This window comes from Macrotis lagotis, chromosome 1 (genome assembly GCF_037893015.1).
Source record: "Macrotis lagotis isolate mMagLag1 chromosome 1, bilby.v1.9.chrom.fasta, whole genome shotgun sequence".
Classification (NCBI taxonomy): domain Eukaryota; kingdom Metazoa; phylum Chordata; class Mammalia; order Peramelemorphia; family Peramelidae; genus Macrotis; species Macrotis lagotis.
Window position 1 is genome coordinate 591490589 of NC_133658.1, and position 17566 is coordinate 591508154.

Here is a 17566-nt window from a genome sequence, read left to right on the forward strand (position 1 = left end):
GATGAGGATACTGAGGCTTAGAGAGATCACATGACTTGTCTATGGTCACATAACTAATAGGCATCATATTTGATCCTATTTGATTCCTGCTTCTGAGTCCAGCACTCTCTCCACTACACTAACTCTCAGTATGATGCTATTAAGCAAATCACTTGAGCGATATATGCCTCTGGCAACTCCCTAATAATTATTATTAATCATGGTTATATAACATTTCATGAGGCAACATAGTTCAGTAGAGAACTGGGTTTAGAATCAGGAAAATCTAGATTTGACCTCTCAGTGCCCTCAAACAAATCTCTAAAACATAAGTTACAGCATATTGATAGAATGCCTTCACTGGCAGTTTCCCACAACAAAATCATCAGTATGATTAAAAATAATAATATAAAACCTTGTTGCATTGTATAAACATATACAATATGCTTTTGTATATTATATTTAATATATATGCATTTATATAATACACACATGCATGTGGATATTGGAGAAAGAAGTGGCAAACCACTGCAGTATCTTTGACAAGAACACCTCATAGACAATAGTCCATGGGGTTATAGAAAGTTGGATATGACTGAATAATTAACTAACAACGAATGTGTATTTATAGAGATACAAATATATATATACATATATGTATATATACATACATATTTCATATGTATACATACAAGTATACCACTGTATTCTCAAGTTTGGAAACTGCTTTTGAAATAAAGAGTCTTGTAATTTCCTTGAAGATTCTTTCAGGCACTCTAATAAAATGGAGAAGTCTCTGGGGAATGATGCTAAGTAGAATAGAGACCTTTGCCCAGGGGCTCTTCTAAAATCCTATATATCCCATCTTGTCTCTAATCTAACTTCTTCTCCACCCCCTTTTCTGGTTGTTGTAGTTAAAATAGAGGAGATACTGCAAAGAGATTTCCTATTTTTGATGGAATTAGAAGCTAATATTGAGGATGGACAAGATTTAAAGAGAAAAAATATTAAGGGCTGAGGAAGAGATAGGACAGCTATGAACAGTTGGGATACTCTCACTAACAGCAAACAATTTAGGAAAATTGATTACTCTGAGATAAATGAAGAGTCTGTGTACTGTAAGAAGTGATAAAATAAGGCTAAAGGACTGGCCTTGTTTCTAGTGAGCAGACAACCAGATCTGAAGAAGAATGGAAATGAATTAAATGATATAGAATATTCATTCTGAACTGACATTAGAACAGAAGAATGAGGCAAATACTCAGGCAAATTGGCATTCATTTTGATTTCTGATGAATTAGCTTTCAGTCTTCATAACACAGTAACTCCTCATCTATCCAATATCATAAGTAAATGATGTTAGCCACAGCAGTGAATTTTCAAAAAAAAAAAGGGGGGGAGATATAAAGCTTATACTTTTGTGTTTGTTTATTTTAATTTTCTTAAATTGGTCCCCTAAACAAAATAGAGCTTTTTCTTGATGACTCAGGATCTCATCACTTGTGTTTTTTGCAAAAGCAGATTCCCATGGGTGGAATTTTCTCCTCAGTTACACCTGTTAAACATTTAGTTTAGATATTCCCTCCTAGTTATATATATTCCCTCCTAGAATTATTTTGTATTACTATTATCTCTTTTGTACTTGCATACATGTATACACCCAGTAATATATTAATATAATATTATATTAACAATATAATAATAATATCCCTCTTGCATACATGCTGAAGGCAGGGACTTTTTCGTTTTTGCCTTTGTATCTCCTGGGTCTTGTATGTGGAAGGTACTTAACAAAGGCTTGTTGAATTGACATGTTTACTAAATTATTATGGCTCTCAGTCATTTCTCCATGTTGTACATAATATTATATGATGCCTCCTGGGACTATTAAAATGCATAGAAACCTTTACTCCTACAGTAAATGAATGGTCTTAGGCTGCTAGGGTTTTATATTTCATTTCTGTCTCTTCTCCATGCTGTGCCATGTCGCTACAACTTTGATTATATGACCATGCTATATACATGATTAAAAGGGTAAAGTCCGGTGGAAGGTTCTACCACACCTAGAGTGTAAAGGGTAAGGGCTTTATTACCATTAAGCACCAATCTGAGACTTTCTTTGACTATTTGAATTATTTTGAGGTTCCCAGCTCTAACCTCATACACTCTAATCTGCCCTTGAAATAAGTGGCTCATATATTTCTAGATATGCAAATACATACATGCATATATGTGTATTAATACATACATATCCTCACAAAATAATACTATGTGTGTGTTTTGTTTTTGTTGTTCAGTTGTGTCCCACTCTTCCTGATTCCATATGAGATTTTCTTGGCAAAAATACTGTAGTGGTTTGTTATTCCCTTCCAGCTCATTTTATAGATAATTGAGGAAAACAGGGTTAAGTGACTTGCCCAGGGACATACTAATAAGTGTCTGAGACAAGATTTGAACTCAGGAAGATGAATCTTCCTGACTCAAGATCTAGAGTCAGTGTAATAGGATGCCACCTAACTGCTTACTATTTACTAGACACTATACTAGGAGCTTTATAATCTTTATTTCATTTGATTCTCACAACAGCCCTGTGACACAGGAGCTATCATTATCCCTATTTTATATATGAGGAAACTAAGATAAACATGGTTAAATGATTTGTCCAGAGTCTTACAGTAAGTGTATGAGGTTAGATTTGAACACAAGTTTTCTTGCTTCCAAGTCTGACAATCTTACTCTATCCACTGTATCATCTAGTATGTATGTATGTATGTATGTATGTATGTATGTATGTATGTATGTGTGTGCATATACATGAGTGTGCATATGTGTCTATATTTATATATATACATATATATATATTTACACTAAATAAACATATGACTTCATGGTGTCACCTAATTAAATAATATACATAAATAGTTTTATATATGTATGCATATATAAATATATATAAAATATACATATATTCATATATTTTATATGTGTATATGATACACACATGTGTGCATTGTATACATTGTGTATATGATTATGTTTGTGTATATGCTTATGTAAACATATATATATATATATATATATATATATATATATATATATATACATATAAACTCCATGTATAGTTACTACAGGATAGATGTATTTGGTTGTATATGTACATATATATACACACATGTATTTCTATAATCTAAAAATCAGAAAATTAGAGCCTGTATTTTAATAAATGACCCCCTTTTGCAAGGGCAACACAATTTATTCATAGCAAAAAGAGAAAACTTCATTCTCCTCTTTTTATTGCTAACATCATAAAGCTCTGCTCTCCCCACCCCCAACTCTCCTAATTGCTATTTATTATTTTTTCATCATGTATCAGAATATCTAGCCCTTGTATTAAATGTTGTGTGAAATACAAAATCAAAGCCCAGGCTAGTACCTTAACATGTCTGTCATCCAGTCCTTTAGTGTATTCATCAAATTCAACTCCAACAGTGAAATCCAAATCATAGTTCCGGAATGTGCTAGTTGTTTTTGTCTTGAAGTTATCACCATCTTGATTGATGATCTTTGTCTGAGTTAGGTGCTTGGCAATTTTGCGGGTGGCAAAATCAATCTCTGTTGGTAAAGAAAATTGTTGAGTTTAGGATGCTCTAAACTAGACTCATTCATTTCTTTAACAAGACCAAAGATTCAGAATCTATGATAAAGGTCATAGTCAGATATCTTTCCATTATTTATCTGCTAATGAAAGGTTGTCCATTACATAAAGGGGTTGGGGGTGGTGGTAGTGGAGATAATTCTAATTTCTGTGAATCTTTAAAGTCTAGTGAGTTTCCTGCAGCAGAGAACATAAGTTCACTAATTATGTTTCTCTTAATGCATCAGTTCTGAAATAAGTTAGATTTTGCATGAAATAATAAATAGAGTGAGCTTAGAGCCAGGAAGACCATGGATCTAAGACCTGCTTCTGACACATAGTAACTGTGTGTCCCTATACCTGGAACTCTTGGTGCTCTAGAGAATTCTAAGATTTAGAGAAGGGGCCAACTTGCATTACTAAAGGGAGTTTCCTGTACCAATGAAATCAAAGATACAGTACTTCTACATAGTAGCCACTTAAATATTTTCTCTGTGTCTCTCTCTATGTCTCTTTCTCTGAGCTCTGCCTCTCTCTCTCTCTCTCTCTCTCTCTCCCTCCCCGCCCCCAACCCATCTGCCTTGTTAGTAGGACATTATACCAGCAAGACACATAGAAGGCACTGCATAATTCATTTCTGTAAAGATGATTCTTAGTAAAAAAAAAATGTATATTCTCATTTGTAAAGTAGGTATAAAATTTGCAATTTATACCAGGCAGTCAAGTTAACCTAAAACTTATGCCAATACCCCTGCTCATACATAGGGTTTTACACCCCAACCTAAGAGCCCCAAACTGTCATTTATTAGTTATCACTCTATAAGCATTTATTAAGCACCTGCTATATGTCTGACTTTATACTAAGCATTAGAAATATAAAGAAAGGCAAAAGCAGTTCCTATTCCCATGAGTTCACAGTCTAATGGAGGAGAGGACATAAAAAAGGCTGTACCGACAAGCTATGTACAACATAAGTAGGAAATAATCAACAGAGGAAAGAAAGACACTAGAATTAAGGCTTTCTGTAGAAAGCAGGACCTTAGCTAGGATCCAAAGAAAGTCAGGAAAGCCCAGGAGGCAGAAATGAGGAAGAGCATTCCAGGCATGAGAGACAGCTAAGAAAATGCTGGGAGACTTGTTTGAGGAACAGCAAGGTAGCCATTGTTCCCATTAGGAAGAGAGGATAGTTTTATAAGTTGTCTGTTGTTCTACTCTTGCTGTAAATTAAGTTAGAATTTGGTCTCTAGCCAAATATAAGTAGCTTACCACATTTGCTATAGCAAATGTTAAAACACATATAACTATAGCCTTTATGAGTGAATTGTTCAAGACTATTTAACTAAAGCATAAAACCTCTAAGTATTTTTTTCAAAATAACTGCGTAGCAGTGTCTCATTTAAAACAAACAAACACTGGGGCTGATTATATAGTATGAGCAACAATGATTATGATAACAAAAGGAGCTTGAATGCTTTTGAGATTGTTTTTCTGAGAAACAAGAATACCATACCAAAGACCCTCTTATTCTGTTTCATCATCATCATTTTGAGAAATTGAGGAAATAGTTCAGCATCTGATACATTTCATGTAACTCTATGTAGTTGTGATAAAATATTCCTTATCATCTTTTTTTTTGTCTCACCTTCAATTATTCCTTTACATCAAATTGTTTATTCTTTCTCCTTAATTCAGAAGATCATAGAATTTTAAACTACAAGGAGCCTGAGAGATCACTGAACTTAACTAATTAATTAAAAAAAGTTCTTTAAGATGAGGAAACTCATCTTAAACTCAACTCACTGAAGTTGACTAAACTCATGCAAGTAGTTAGAGAAAGAAAGGAATTTGATTTTATGACCTCTGACTCCATTCCCATTGTGTTTTCTTTGATACTTTAGTAAAACTGGAAGAGATCTCAGCTATCGAATAGTTAGTCTCTTCTTGTTTTTCTGGTTGTTCACTCATTTTTTGGTCATGCCCCATTTGGAATTTTCTTGGCAGAGATACAAGAGTGGCTTACCATTTCCTTCTCTAGTTCATTTTACAGATGAGGAAACTGAGGCAAGTGAAGCTAAGTGACACAGATAGTGTCTGAGACCAGATTTCAAATTTGATCTTCCTGACTTCAGACCCAACATTCTATCCACTGTGTTACCCTTTTGCCCACTTTCCATTTTATAGATGAGAAAATGAAGGCTCAAAGATTGTTACTTCCCAAAATGGAAGATGAAATAGTAAAATGCAGAGCTCAGATTAGGACCCTGTTCTTTCATTTCCAAGTCCAGGATTGTTTGCATTGAACTTCACTTTTTCTGTCAGTGGATAATAAAAACAAACAATAGAAAGGGGGGTCATATAAACAATTGTAAAAGGTCTCAAATGCCCAAGTATTCTGTAGACAATTATGACCTAGTGAAAATTTTAAGTAAAGGTGTGACATAATGACAGTAGGATAATTAATCTGGCCATAGTACAGGATGATTTTGTGGAATGGAAATTGGAAAAAAAGAAATTAGAAGTAGAGAGAAAAGTTAGTCTAATAGTCCAGAGATGAAACGGATAAGAATCTAAATTAAGTTGGTAGAACCAAGAATGGAAAGGGAATGACAGATTGGAGATTTATGGCATCATGGAATGTCAATTTTTGGAAGGAAATTTAGAACCTATCTATCTCTAAAACAGTCATTTAATAAAACAAAAACTTAAGATCAGGTAAAAACTAAGTAACCTTTTGAAAGTCACCCAGGAAGAATGAACAGGATTTTGTAACTAGTTGAACAAATAAGAAAAAGTCAAGGATAAAAGATATCTTACATTTTATGTCTGGAAAATGATGGTATAATTGACAGGACAAGAAAGTCAAAAGAGGAAACAGAATTTGTTAGAAAGATGGTGAATGTTGTATTAGACACACTAAATTTTGATTGATAGAGAAATAGCTAATATGAAATTGCCTAACAAAAAAGAGTTGAACTAGATCTCAAAGAATGACCAGAACTGGGAATGGAAATAGTAAGAAGAAAAGAACCAGTAGAAATCATCAACAATAATTTTAATGATTATTTATTAAGGAAATATCTCTGATTTTTGAAATTATTGTTAGAGAGAATGACTTTGTCTTTGATGGGGAAAGCAATAAGTGCCTTTAGGCTAGACTAGTTTTTCTGTAAGAGGTATTGAAACTATCATTGAGACTTATGTGGGTTGTCTTAGGAAAGAATTATTGGGTAAACACAAATATACAGAAATATGCTAGAGAATAAAGTGAGATATTTTCTATAGTCTACTGAATGTCATGCCAATCCTTATTGTTTGGTATGGAAATAAATGACAATCTTATTGGGGGCTCACAGCCTATATTCTTTGATAGGCTAATATAGCATCCAGCCACAATTGGGGACATCTTTATCTGAATGGTAATCGACTTAGTGATAGCTAAGAAAAGTTGGTTGGGAAAAAAATATTGTGTGTGAGAATGGGGAGTGAAGAGCAGTAATTAAACATCCTAGGAAGCACTTCAATAAACTCAAATGACTAATTTTTGATGGTGATGTTTTAGTCTCTATTAATAATACCTGGAATATCAATACCAGACTATCAATGCCAGTTTGGCCATTGATATGGCTTCCCGGTGGCCTAAATGGGGAAAGTCAGATCAAGAAGGAGTTATTAGCTCATTCCAGGAGTCATATAGCTCTTGACCTGAAGACCAATATGGCTACAAGAAACAATTGTATATTCTTGTTGCATACTCTTTTTCTGCTGCGACAAAGAATGATTAGTGATCTACAAGTGGGCAACACAGTGGATGGAGTACTAAGCCTGGAATCAGGAGAACCTGAATTCAAATTCATCCTCAGACACTTATTAGCTGTATTACACATTAGCTAGTATGACCCTGGGCAAGTCGCTTTACCCTGCTTGCCTCAAATTCTAAATCTATAAAATGATCTGGAAAAGGAAATGGCAAACATTCCAGAACTTTTGTCAAGAAAACCTCAAGTGAATTGATGAGCCAGACATGTCTTATTTCATTCCAGTTTTTAACCTGAAACACCAGACTAGCCTCCACAGGCCTTACCTACAATACTTTTCCATCTCTGGTATGTTAATACTCCCATAAGAAACCATATCCTGGGCTAACTGGACCATGCCTCTGATTCTACATAACATGTTGGATCTTCTAACACTGAAACCTTAGAATAGATCTGGAGAAGTTTTGGAATTATGCTTGAATAGCATGCTTGAATTTGCTCTACTCTTAAATATGTTGTAACTCAAAGATACACTGACTCTGTTTATGTACCTCCTCTGTCTTGTTGAGATATGAATATCTTTATTATCTATCCCCCCCCATTGCCACAGGGATTTCTGTGACCTAGCTGAATTACAATTCTACTCATTTGGAGGTTTACTTCTTACACAAATAGATGAAATTTATCTTACTCTTGCTGTCACATGCTATCCTTGCTCAATACCACATGCCCACAGTTCTAAAATAAGCCCTGGTTGGAGAAAAATATACTATAAACCCTTTAAATTCTCTGTCAGCTCATTTAGACAACTTCCATGTTTAAGGAATCATCCAGTAGCACTGAAGTATCACAGCCTGCAGGGTCAAAGAGAAATAGGGTCACAAATAGTCTCTGTGACTTCTTTGCACCTCTAATATTTCTGTCCTTAACAACTGGCATTTATGTAGCAGATTCTCAATAGTCCCTTTGGGTTGCCTAACACTGGAATTATATAAATGGTTTCCCTTTCATCTTCACTCTCCCTCCATACACGCATTACACACACACATACATACATACATACACACACATGCACATACATATATATGGATTCAAAAATACATCTTTGGAAGAACAAAGCTTATATTGAATAAAGTGATCAAGTGTTTTGGACTTTGATGCTTCCTTTAAAATCTAATGAAGAATAACTTACAAATTCTAAGTTTTTAAAAATCTACCTTTGTAGGATATAGGAAGGATGTTAACAGGACAATGTTTATATCCTCATTTACAATATTCCTCTGTTCTTATCCCAGAATCAAAGGATAAAGAAGGATGTCTCTTTCCATCCTCTCTCCCTTATTTCCTCTGATTCCACAATGTAGACCTTCTGCTTTAGATGAGCCAAGTTTTCCTTATTAACTGCTTCAGGTCAAATAATTCCTGCCAACACTGCTTTGCTAGCACTAGTTTCCCTTGCCTTGAATCATCTCTTTTATCCTTATTATACAAGACCAAATTCCATTTCCAGTTTCTCTATGAAAACTTCCTCCACTATTTCAGTATACTTTGACCTCTTCTTCCACTGGCATTCTAAAGAAACATACAATGATCATATATTTAATGCTGGAAGTGACATTAGAGGTAATTTAGTCTAGCCTCCTCATTCAATAGAGAAGGAATAGTTAAAAATGATTGCTTGACTCAAATGACTGGTCAGTTCAGACAGTCAAAGCTGATGCAGTCATTTATCCTTATCCTCAGCTGCTGTCAGTCTCCAGGATATTTTGACTACATGACTCAAGTAACTAGTTTGGCTGAATGGTTCTTCACATTAACTGAATCATTTTGCCATTATATAGATATAGCCTCATTTGCCTAGCAGACCCTATGAGCTGAGACCCAAGACCTGAACTCCAGTGAGCTGTGTTATTCAGAAACCACTTAAGAAGTTGAAAAGGAGTCTTATTGCACCCAGGAGTCAAATAGAAAAAAGGGGAATAAGTCGGGTCAAAAACTGAGAGGTAGTGGGGGCGTAGTAGAAAGAGTGTAGGATTTAGAATAAGAAGATCTGAGCCCCTAACCTAGGTCTATCACTTAGGAAAATCATAAATTCATATTGCTTAATATAGGCAAATCTCTTTATTTTTTGTGATCCTGTTTCTTCATTTGTAAAACACCTGTACTATCTAAATTATTCTTTCCCCTCTAGACCAAGATGAGAACAATTTTTCATCATTATCTTTATTGTTATATAGACCTTCAAAGTTTTTTAAGTGATCTTCCCTCCAAAACCATGGTTATGATGATGATGATGACTAAAATTTATTCTCATTTTGGTCTAAAGGGGAGAAGCCTCTGGGAGAAAAGTATTATCAAGATCATCATTACTCTTATAACTATACTAAAATTTATGAGGAAATTAAATACTAAAAACTGGACATAATAGAGACCTAAATACCCAAGAGGAAAAGACCTTGTCAAAACTGAGATTCAAACTTAATGCTAGCCTTTCTATATATTCTGCTTAGTAGGCATCTCAAAAAAGGCACATAATAAAAACTAATACTTGCCCCTGGGTATACAGAAAGGAACCAAAATTATATACCTCTCTCAAATGACTCAGATTGCCCTGGTCTTGCCAATATCCACTGCCAGCTACAATCAATATTGCCGACCAGTTCCCTAGGGACTCTGAAAATGAAACTATGCAAATGAAAACATAGTACAGGTTTTAAGTTTTTTGTTTTTTTTCCTTTCCAAAGGAATGAAAAATGACTTGGCCTGATAGCCACCCTTTAGCTTTTTCAAATGTGAGTTAATCATGTCACCTCCCATTTCCTCAGGAAAATAGTACCAAATTTTCTATTGGAAGTTACATGGTTCTGCTAATCAAAAGAAAAGGGAGGTTTGACTGCAACAACTGATTGCCCCTCTAACCCCTGCCACCCCACCCCCCACATACTTGAACAGAATCATTTTGTTTTCCCACTTACTAGAAGGAATGGTTCTCTTATTTGATATTTTAGTGCAATGGTTAACAAACATATTTTATCTGCTTTTATGGATTAAAGATATCTCTGAAGCTGATTTATTACCAGGTAAAGTGAATTTAGATCTCAGAGGAAAGAGTCTAAAGGCAAGCTATTTCTGAGTAATATATAATTCTTGGAGCTGCCACACAGAGCCCCCCCCCCAACCCAACCAGGAGAGACTTTATTGAAGAATACTTTTCATAGCTGCATTTTGAACAATACAAGTCATAAAGTTGATCTATTGGTTGGCCACCTAATATGAAAATGCTTTGTAATATGCTAGTGGAAAAAGCTAAGGTTCTTATTTTAAAGGGCAGCCCTCTTTATAAATTAAAGAACCCAGATCCCTATGTAGTCTTCTTAAGAGATGAATGAACATCCAGAAGCTCAGTTTAAATGGGCTTTGAAACTGAACTCTTTAATACTCAAAACATCAACCATCTTTAAAATCATGAGAAATAGAGTGGAAGAACAATCTTCTCCTTATTTCCGTGCCATTTCTTTTTGCTACTAACACATTTAGAGAGGAGTTATATGTCCAGAATCTTAGACTGAAGATATCCCTACTCTTCCATTATTCACACATTCACACACACTCACAGTCATATACTCACACCCTCATACATGCACATGTTAACACACATATATACAATAAATATATTTTCATATATATCAGAATACACACATATCCACACGCATTCATGTCCAGATCCACATACATATACATTCACATAACCATGCAGTTTAAATAAGGTTCCAGGATCTCAAAGCTAATTATTAATAAAGGAAAGATTCATATTCAGATCTTGTGAGACCAAAGCATGGAATGTTCAAGTTAGAACTAGAACCTGAGAAACCCAACCCCCTTCATTTTACAGATTAGAAACTGTACAAAGAGGCTAAGGGACTTTCCTAGGGTCACATAGCAAGTAAGCCTCTGAGATTAGATTTTAATCTAGATCTTCCTCATTCTAAATCCAGTATCCTGTTCATTAGATAATGATGTCTTCACAGTAAGTGAACCTCAAGATCAGAAAATTAAAAAGCTACAAAACAAATTATTATATCAGATCAGAAGAGAAAAGTTATATAAAAAAGTTTCCTTTTTTTAGGATTTTTCCCTTTTTACTCTATTCCAGTTCTTTCAACAAGTATTCCCTTAGTGAAGGAAAGAAGTAAGAATTGAAGAGCCTACTTTGTACTACACACTTCACAAATATAATTTAATCCTCATAACAGCCCTAGGAAATGTTATTGTTATCCCTATTTTACAATTGAGGAACCTGAAGCTAACAAAAGCCAAGTGACTTGCCCGGGGTAAAGCAGCTAGTAAATATTGGAGGTCAAATTAGAACTCAGGTATTCCTGGGTCCAGGTCCAGCTACTCTATCTATTACACCATTTTACTATCCTAGTTAATACTTATCCTACCCAAAGACAGAGAGAACTCCTGCTGCCCAGTAGCTCTCTATTTTTATTCTTTATTTCCCTTTTGTAATTCCTTATTGCCCTCTATAAACTCCAAACTCCACGAGGGCAAGAACTATGTCCCATCTAAATTTCATGTCTTTCTCAACATATAAGGCAGGAATTTTCACGAGGTACACACTTAATAAATGTTTAATGAATGATTAATCAACACTCACTTAAAACTTCCACCACTTTGACCAGTGAGAACTGGAGATGCAGTTTGAGTGGCTAGCATAGGTACTTTACTCTGAATCTATAGCTCTCCATGGTTTTAAGATGCTCCTCCCAAGTTATCTTTTATCATCTGTAATCTTGTCACCATGTTGCTAACTCCAGCCTTCACTGGCATGTCTTTCCCCTCTGAGTGGGGGCCTGGAGGGTAGAGTAACAAACTCTTCCCATTGCTTTCTATTATAGAGAGCAGAAACTGGACTCAATTCCCTCTATGCCACATCTACTGTGACCTCTGGTTTCAACTCCTTGGAACATCTCTGCACTTGGTATCCTGGTCTACCCCTGCCTTCCCTGATCCCCTACCCTCCTCTCCTGCCTCCTTTTATGTGTTCTCTTCCGCACCCCACCCCCACCTTCCCCATTAGATTGTAAGATCCTTGAAGGCAAAAACTGCCTTTCTTTTTTATTCATTGTATCTCCAGAGCTTGGTATAGGGTCTGATACATAGTGGATATTTAATAAATGTTTAATAGATTCAGTGGATTATTTTGCCCTAGTCTGCCTATATTTAGCCATATAATTTTTCATTATAAAAATAAAATTATTTTTATAGGCTAAAGTCTGCTTCCAGTTTTCTTTTTTTTTAATTAGGGAAAGAATTTGGTTTTATTGTGGTCTAAACTCTCTGCACCCCAAAAAAGCATCTACATTTAGCTCACTTTCCTGTTAGTTATGAGTAGCTCTAGAACATACATAAAGGTTTCAGTATATGTTTGTATCATTACTTCTTTTTTGTTTTATAGTGGTTTTTGTGCAAGGCAAATGGGGTTAAGTGACTTGCCCAAGGCCACACAGCTAGGTAATTATTAAGTGTCTGAGGCTGGATTTGAACTCAAGTTCTCATGACTCCAGGGCCGGTGCTCTATCCACTGCACCACCTAGTCACCCTGTATCATTACTTCTTATGACGCACCTGATGATTCACATTTTTTTTTAGGTTTTTGCAAGGCAAATGGGGTTAAGTAGCTTGCCCAAGGCCACACAGCTAGGTAATTATTAAGTATCTGAGACTGGATTTGAACCCAGGTACTCCTGACTCCAGGGCTGGTACTTTATCCACTGCGCCACCTAGCCGCCCCAATGATTCACATTTTAAAGATGATTTTCTTCCTACAGAAAGTGAGGGGCTTGTACAATGTAGCTTTGATAGATCTTGGATCCCTGCCCTGCCCTCTTCATTCATTCTCCAATATGCACACACACACACACACAAACTTCAGAAAATCTGTTCCCCATCAGTCAACTATAAGGAATGAAATTCCTTTTTAAGATGTAAATTTCAGGGGCAGCTAGGTGGTGCAGTGGATAGAGCACAGTCCCTAGAGTCAGAAGGACCTGGGTTCAAATTCGGCCCCAGACATTTAATAATTACCTAGCTGTGTGACCTTGGGCAAGTCACTGTTTAATATGAGGGTCGGGTATTCTGTGGTGAACAAAAAGAGAGAGAGGGGCAACAAGATAAACTTGATAGATTTGACTCTTCTCTGGCCAGGCTAGCCTATGGGTTTAGATTAGCAGGAATCTCATGTATTTGGGATTTAACTAGAAAAGAAGAAGAAAAAAGCTGAAAAAATAATAAATACACAACATATAAAATTTTAAAATTGTAAATTTTACATACATTCTCTTATCCTCACAATGTTTCTGTGAAGTTCTACAGTCCATATAACTTATTTATAATTACAGTATTCTGGAGAAATTACCTTCAGGGAAAAAAAATAGGTTTGTGGTGGGGTTTTCTCTCTCTCTCTCTCTCTCTCTCTCTCTCTCTCTCTCTCTCTCTCTCTCTCACACACACACACACACACACACACACACACGCACACGCACATGCACATGAACACACATGCACACGTACATGCACACACACACAAATACACTTTCTCTCTCTCTCTCAAGTTCTTGTTCATGAGATAAGAGAATAGATACCTATAGTCATTAGTAAAGTATTATCCCCATTTTTCAGATGAAGAAAATAAGGTTCAGAGAGGTGCAGTGACTTGTCCTGGCTCATGCTTTTAATAAGTGTCTGAGGTAGAATTTGAAACTAGATCTTTCACATTGCAGAATGAGGACTCCAGTTATACCAACATCTTATCAGAACTGAAGGGAAATTAAATGAAGGTGGAATGGAAAGATAGTAAAACTTGGTATCACAGGCTTTGAGTTTGAATGTTGGTTCAGCCACTTGCTACCTGTGTAACCTTGGGCAAGTCAACCAAACTTGCTGGGTCTTAGTTTCCTTATCTATCAGATGAAGGGGTTAGACATAGGTCTTAAAAGTCTTTTCTAGCTTTATGTCTATGATCTTATGAACATCTCACATCTTTTGCCCAGTCCTAGCACACACTGATGAATTCATTTTGTTATTATTCCTTTGATGAATATAGATTATTCTATCATTTTGTGACCCTTATTTAATTATAGGTGCAATTTTGATCATAGCTAAGTTTCCACTGCATATAGGAAGTAGAGAGAAGAAAAATTTACTGGATAGTGCTAATGATGTAGCTGAGTAAACCAAGGCACCAAAATGAATTTGTGTCCTTGAATTTTCCACAGAAGCTGTCTATATTAACCAAACTCACTGGCCAATGGCCAAGTCACCAATCTATTTTGTGAAGACTCTGGTGCATGAAAGTTAGACAATTTGTTAATTATAGAGAAATGGAAACAGTCATAAAAAAAGTAATTCCCATTGTATAGGACTTGGTACTAAAATACATAAATTTTCATAAATATCTCTGGGCTTATTGATAGGCTGGTCTTGACAATATGCCTATGAGGTAGGCAAGGTAGTTAATATTCTTATTTGAAAAATAAGGGAGTGGAGGTTGAGGGAGGTTAAAATCTCAAGATAATAGAGATTGAATGAAAGAACCCTGAACTCAAACTAATTGCTCTGAGTCAATGGTTTAGCAGAGAGTGTAGTATTCAGGCTACTGGATCCTAGTTTTTTGTTACAAGTCCCTCCCTCACTCTAAATAGAATGTGAAAATTTCAGCAACATATATTACTTCCCTTTGCAAACTTATTGTTTCAATAACTATTCTGCTTTTGTAGATTGAAAATGTAGCTTGTTATAGTATTACTTGGCCAAAAAAAAATGATGGCCATTGGTGGTATATAATATGTTGAAGGTATCATTGATTTGCAATATGAAGCCACAAAGAGAATTGCCTAATGGCATTCTCTGGGCATTCTCTGAGGTTAGGTACAGAATATAAAAATTGGAAGGGATATTGGTTATCTTTCTACTCTAATCCCTATCTGAATAGCAATTCCTTCTAAAATAGAGAAGGCAGCAAACTATATAAGAAAAACTGCTAGATTTTTATTCAAAGTACCTGGGTTCTTATTCTGCTAGTTATATGACTGACCAGATCACTGTCTCTCTCTAAACCTCGATTTTCTCATTGATAAAAATGAGGCAATTGGACTAAATGATCTATAGGGTCTCATCTAGCTCCAACAGTATAAATATGGGCATAAAGGGCATAAAGACAAAAAGGATCAGAGTTCTAGAATTGGAAGGATGTCAAGTTTTGCTTTCCATTCCACCTTCATTTGATTTCCCCTCAATTCTGAGAACATGGTGGTAAAATCCAATCTCATTTAATAGTGAAGAAATTGAGACCCAGGGAAGTTAAGTAAATTGCTCAAGGTCATGAGGTAAACATAGAGATGGAATTCATTTATTTCAATTCAGACATTCCCAGACATTCCCTTTTTTTGTTATAGACATAATATTTGTTTTCATTATTTTCATTTCTTTTGAACATTCAACCCTTCCAAGGTAGTAATATCATGCTGAGAGGAGTAGTTTAGTTAACAGAGAGTTACTTTGGAAAGTCAGGGATTCAAGTCCTGTCCCTATTATGTACATACATGTGACCCCTAGCAACTCACTGACACATTGGGTGTCATTGAAAATATGTATTGGTAGAGGGAGTTCCTGATTTGGAGTTTTCAAAGATTATGAAATCACAGGCTAGCTCTCCTCAAAACTTAGTATAATATCTTTACATTTAGAGGAGTCAATGTTTAAAGCATGGGAAAAGTTGAAAAGAAACTTGGTTTTACCTAAAGCCATTTGGCTGTTTAGGAAGCTATCTGTATTTATTGACTACTCCACCTTGTCACTAGATTTGACCCTTGATTCTGCCAAGAGTCAGATAGCAAAGCTTCAATACATCAGTCTGGCTCTTACCATTCTAGACAATTCTGACAATCAGCAGATCTCAACTACTTTAAAGAACACATTTTGATTGATCTTTTCTTTTTATGAATTGAGTAATTGTTTCAACATGTATCAGCCTTACTATAACAGCCTTTATAACATTAACTGAGGTGATCAGTTTTTCTAGACTCAGAAAATGAATTTTATAGTAACTCAAATGTAACAAAAAGTCTTAAGTTACCAGAGGAATCTTTATCACAGGACATATTCATAGAATATGAGAATTAGAAAAGATTGTGAAGAGCTATTCCAAAACCTTCAGTTTACAGATGAGAAAACTCTAGCCCAGAGAAGAGAAATGACTTGTTGAAGATCACACAGTAAATAAGTGGCATACCTAATAGTTGAATGCTAGTCCCCTGATTCTCTAGTCAGGGACCTTTCTATTACCCCAATGCTTCTCTTTTTCTTTGCAATTTAGATAAGGAAAAATTTCCCTTCTAGAGAGCCCCTTTGCCCTTGGAGTATTCACATTTACCTAAAGCCTTCATGTAGCCTTCAAAGTTCTCATTGCTCTCCATTTCCCAGGTTCCATTCTGGTCACTAGGCATCGTGGCTAGTAAAGAGGCTGATTCGGTTTGGAACAGATGTCAAGCTGTAAAAACAAGAGTTGTAGGGTGAATGAGTTAGAATGAGCTATTTTATATCCTGTTAGAATACAGTTTATGGTTTAGATAAGATAGTTCAAGGGTCAGAAGGACAATCTCCAAAGAACTTTACTTTCATTAGCAAAGTTCAGAGAGACTGTAGGTGAATAAAGAACAAAGTTTGGGACAGAGTCACCAAGGGTTCAGATAGTGATCCTTGCATTAGGGCTACACCACTCCCTTGACGATAATTTACTTTCTGTGATCTCATAAGGGACTCTTTTAAGGCATAACTTGGAACATTTGTCTGGCACTTAAGGAGGGGGAAAAGCTTAATGCATGATCATGAGGTTAAATGATTTGCCCAAAGTTACACAGTTAGGTAATTATTAAGTGTCTGAGGCTGGTTTTGAACTCAGGTCCTCCTGACTCCAGGGCTGGTGCTCTATCTGCTGTGCCACCTTGCTGCCCCCAAATCTTTTACTTTGGACAAGCATGTAAAGAAGACCCCTCCCCTCCATGGACATGAAGTCACATATCAAATATTGAAGTACCCTAGTAAATCAATATCCAATTGGATAAACAAATGTTTATAGAGCATATATCCTATGTATCTTGGGATATGGAGTTTAAGACATAGTCTACTCCCTCAG

The 17566-nt window shown here is 35.7% G+C and overlaps 1 protein-coding gene across 3 annotated transcripts in view; it reads right to left on the reverse strand.

Annotated features, from left to right (window-relative positions):
- Positions 1 to 17566, reverse strand: part of RBP2 (retinol binding protein 2) — a 77525-nt gene that overhangs the window by 7814 nt on the left and 52145 nt on the right. For all 3 annotated transcript variants that reach the window (XM_074234471.1, XM_074234480.1, XM_074234463.1), the window contains exons 2-3: positions 16805 to 16921; positions 3413 to 3591 (exon numbers count right to left, since the gene is read on the reverse strand). In XM_074234471.1, the coding sequence (XP_074090572.1) occupies positions 3413 to 3591; positions 16805 to 16877 (252 nt within the window). In that variant the 5' untranslated portion in view covers positions 16878 to 16921. The remainder of the gene's footprint in view (positions 1 to 3412; positions 3592 to 16804; positions 16922 to 17566) is intronic.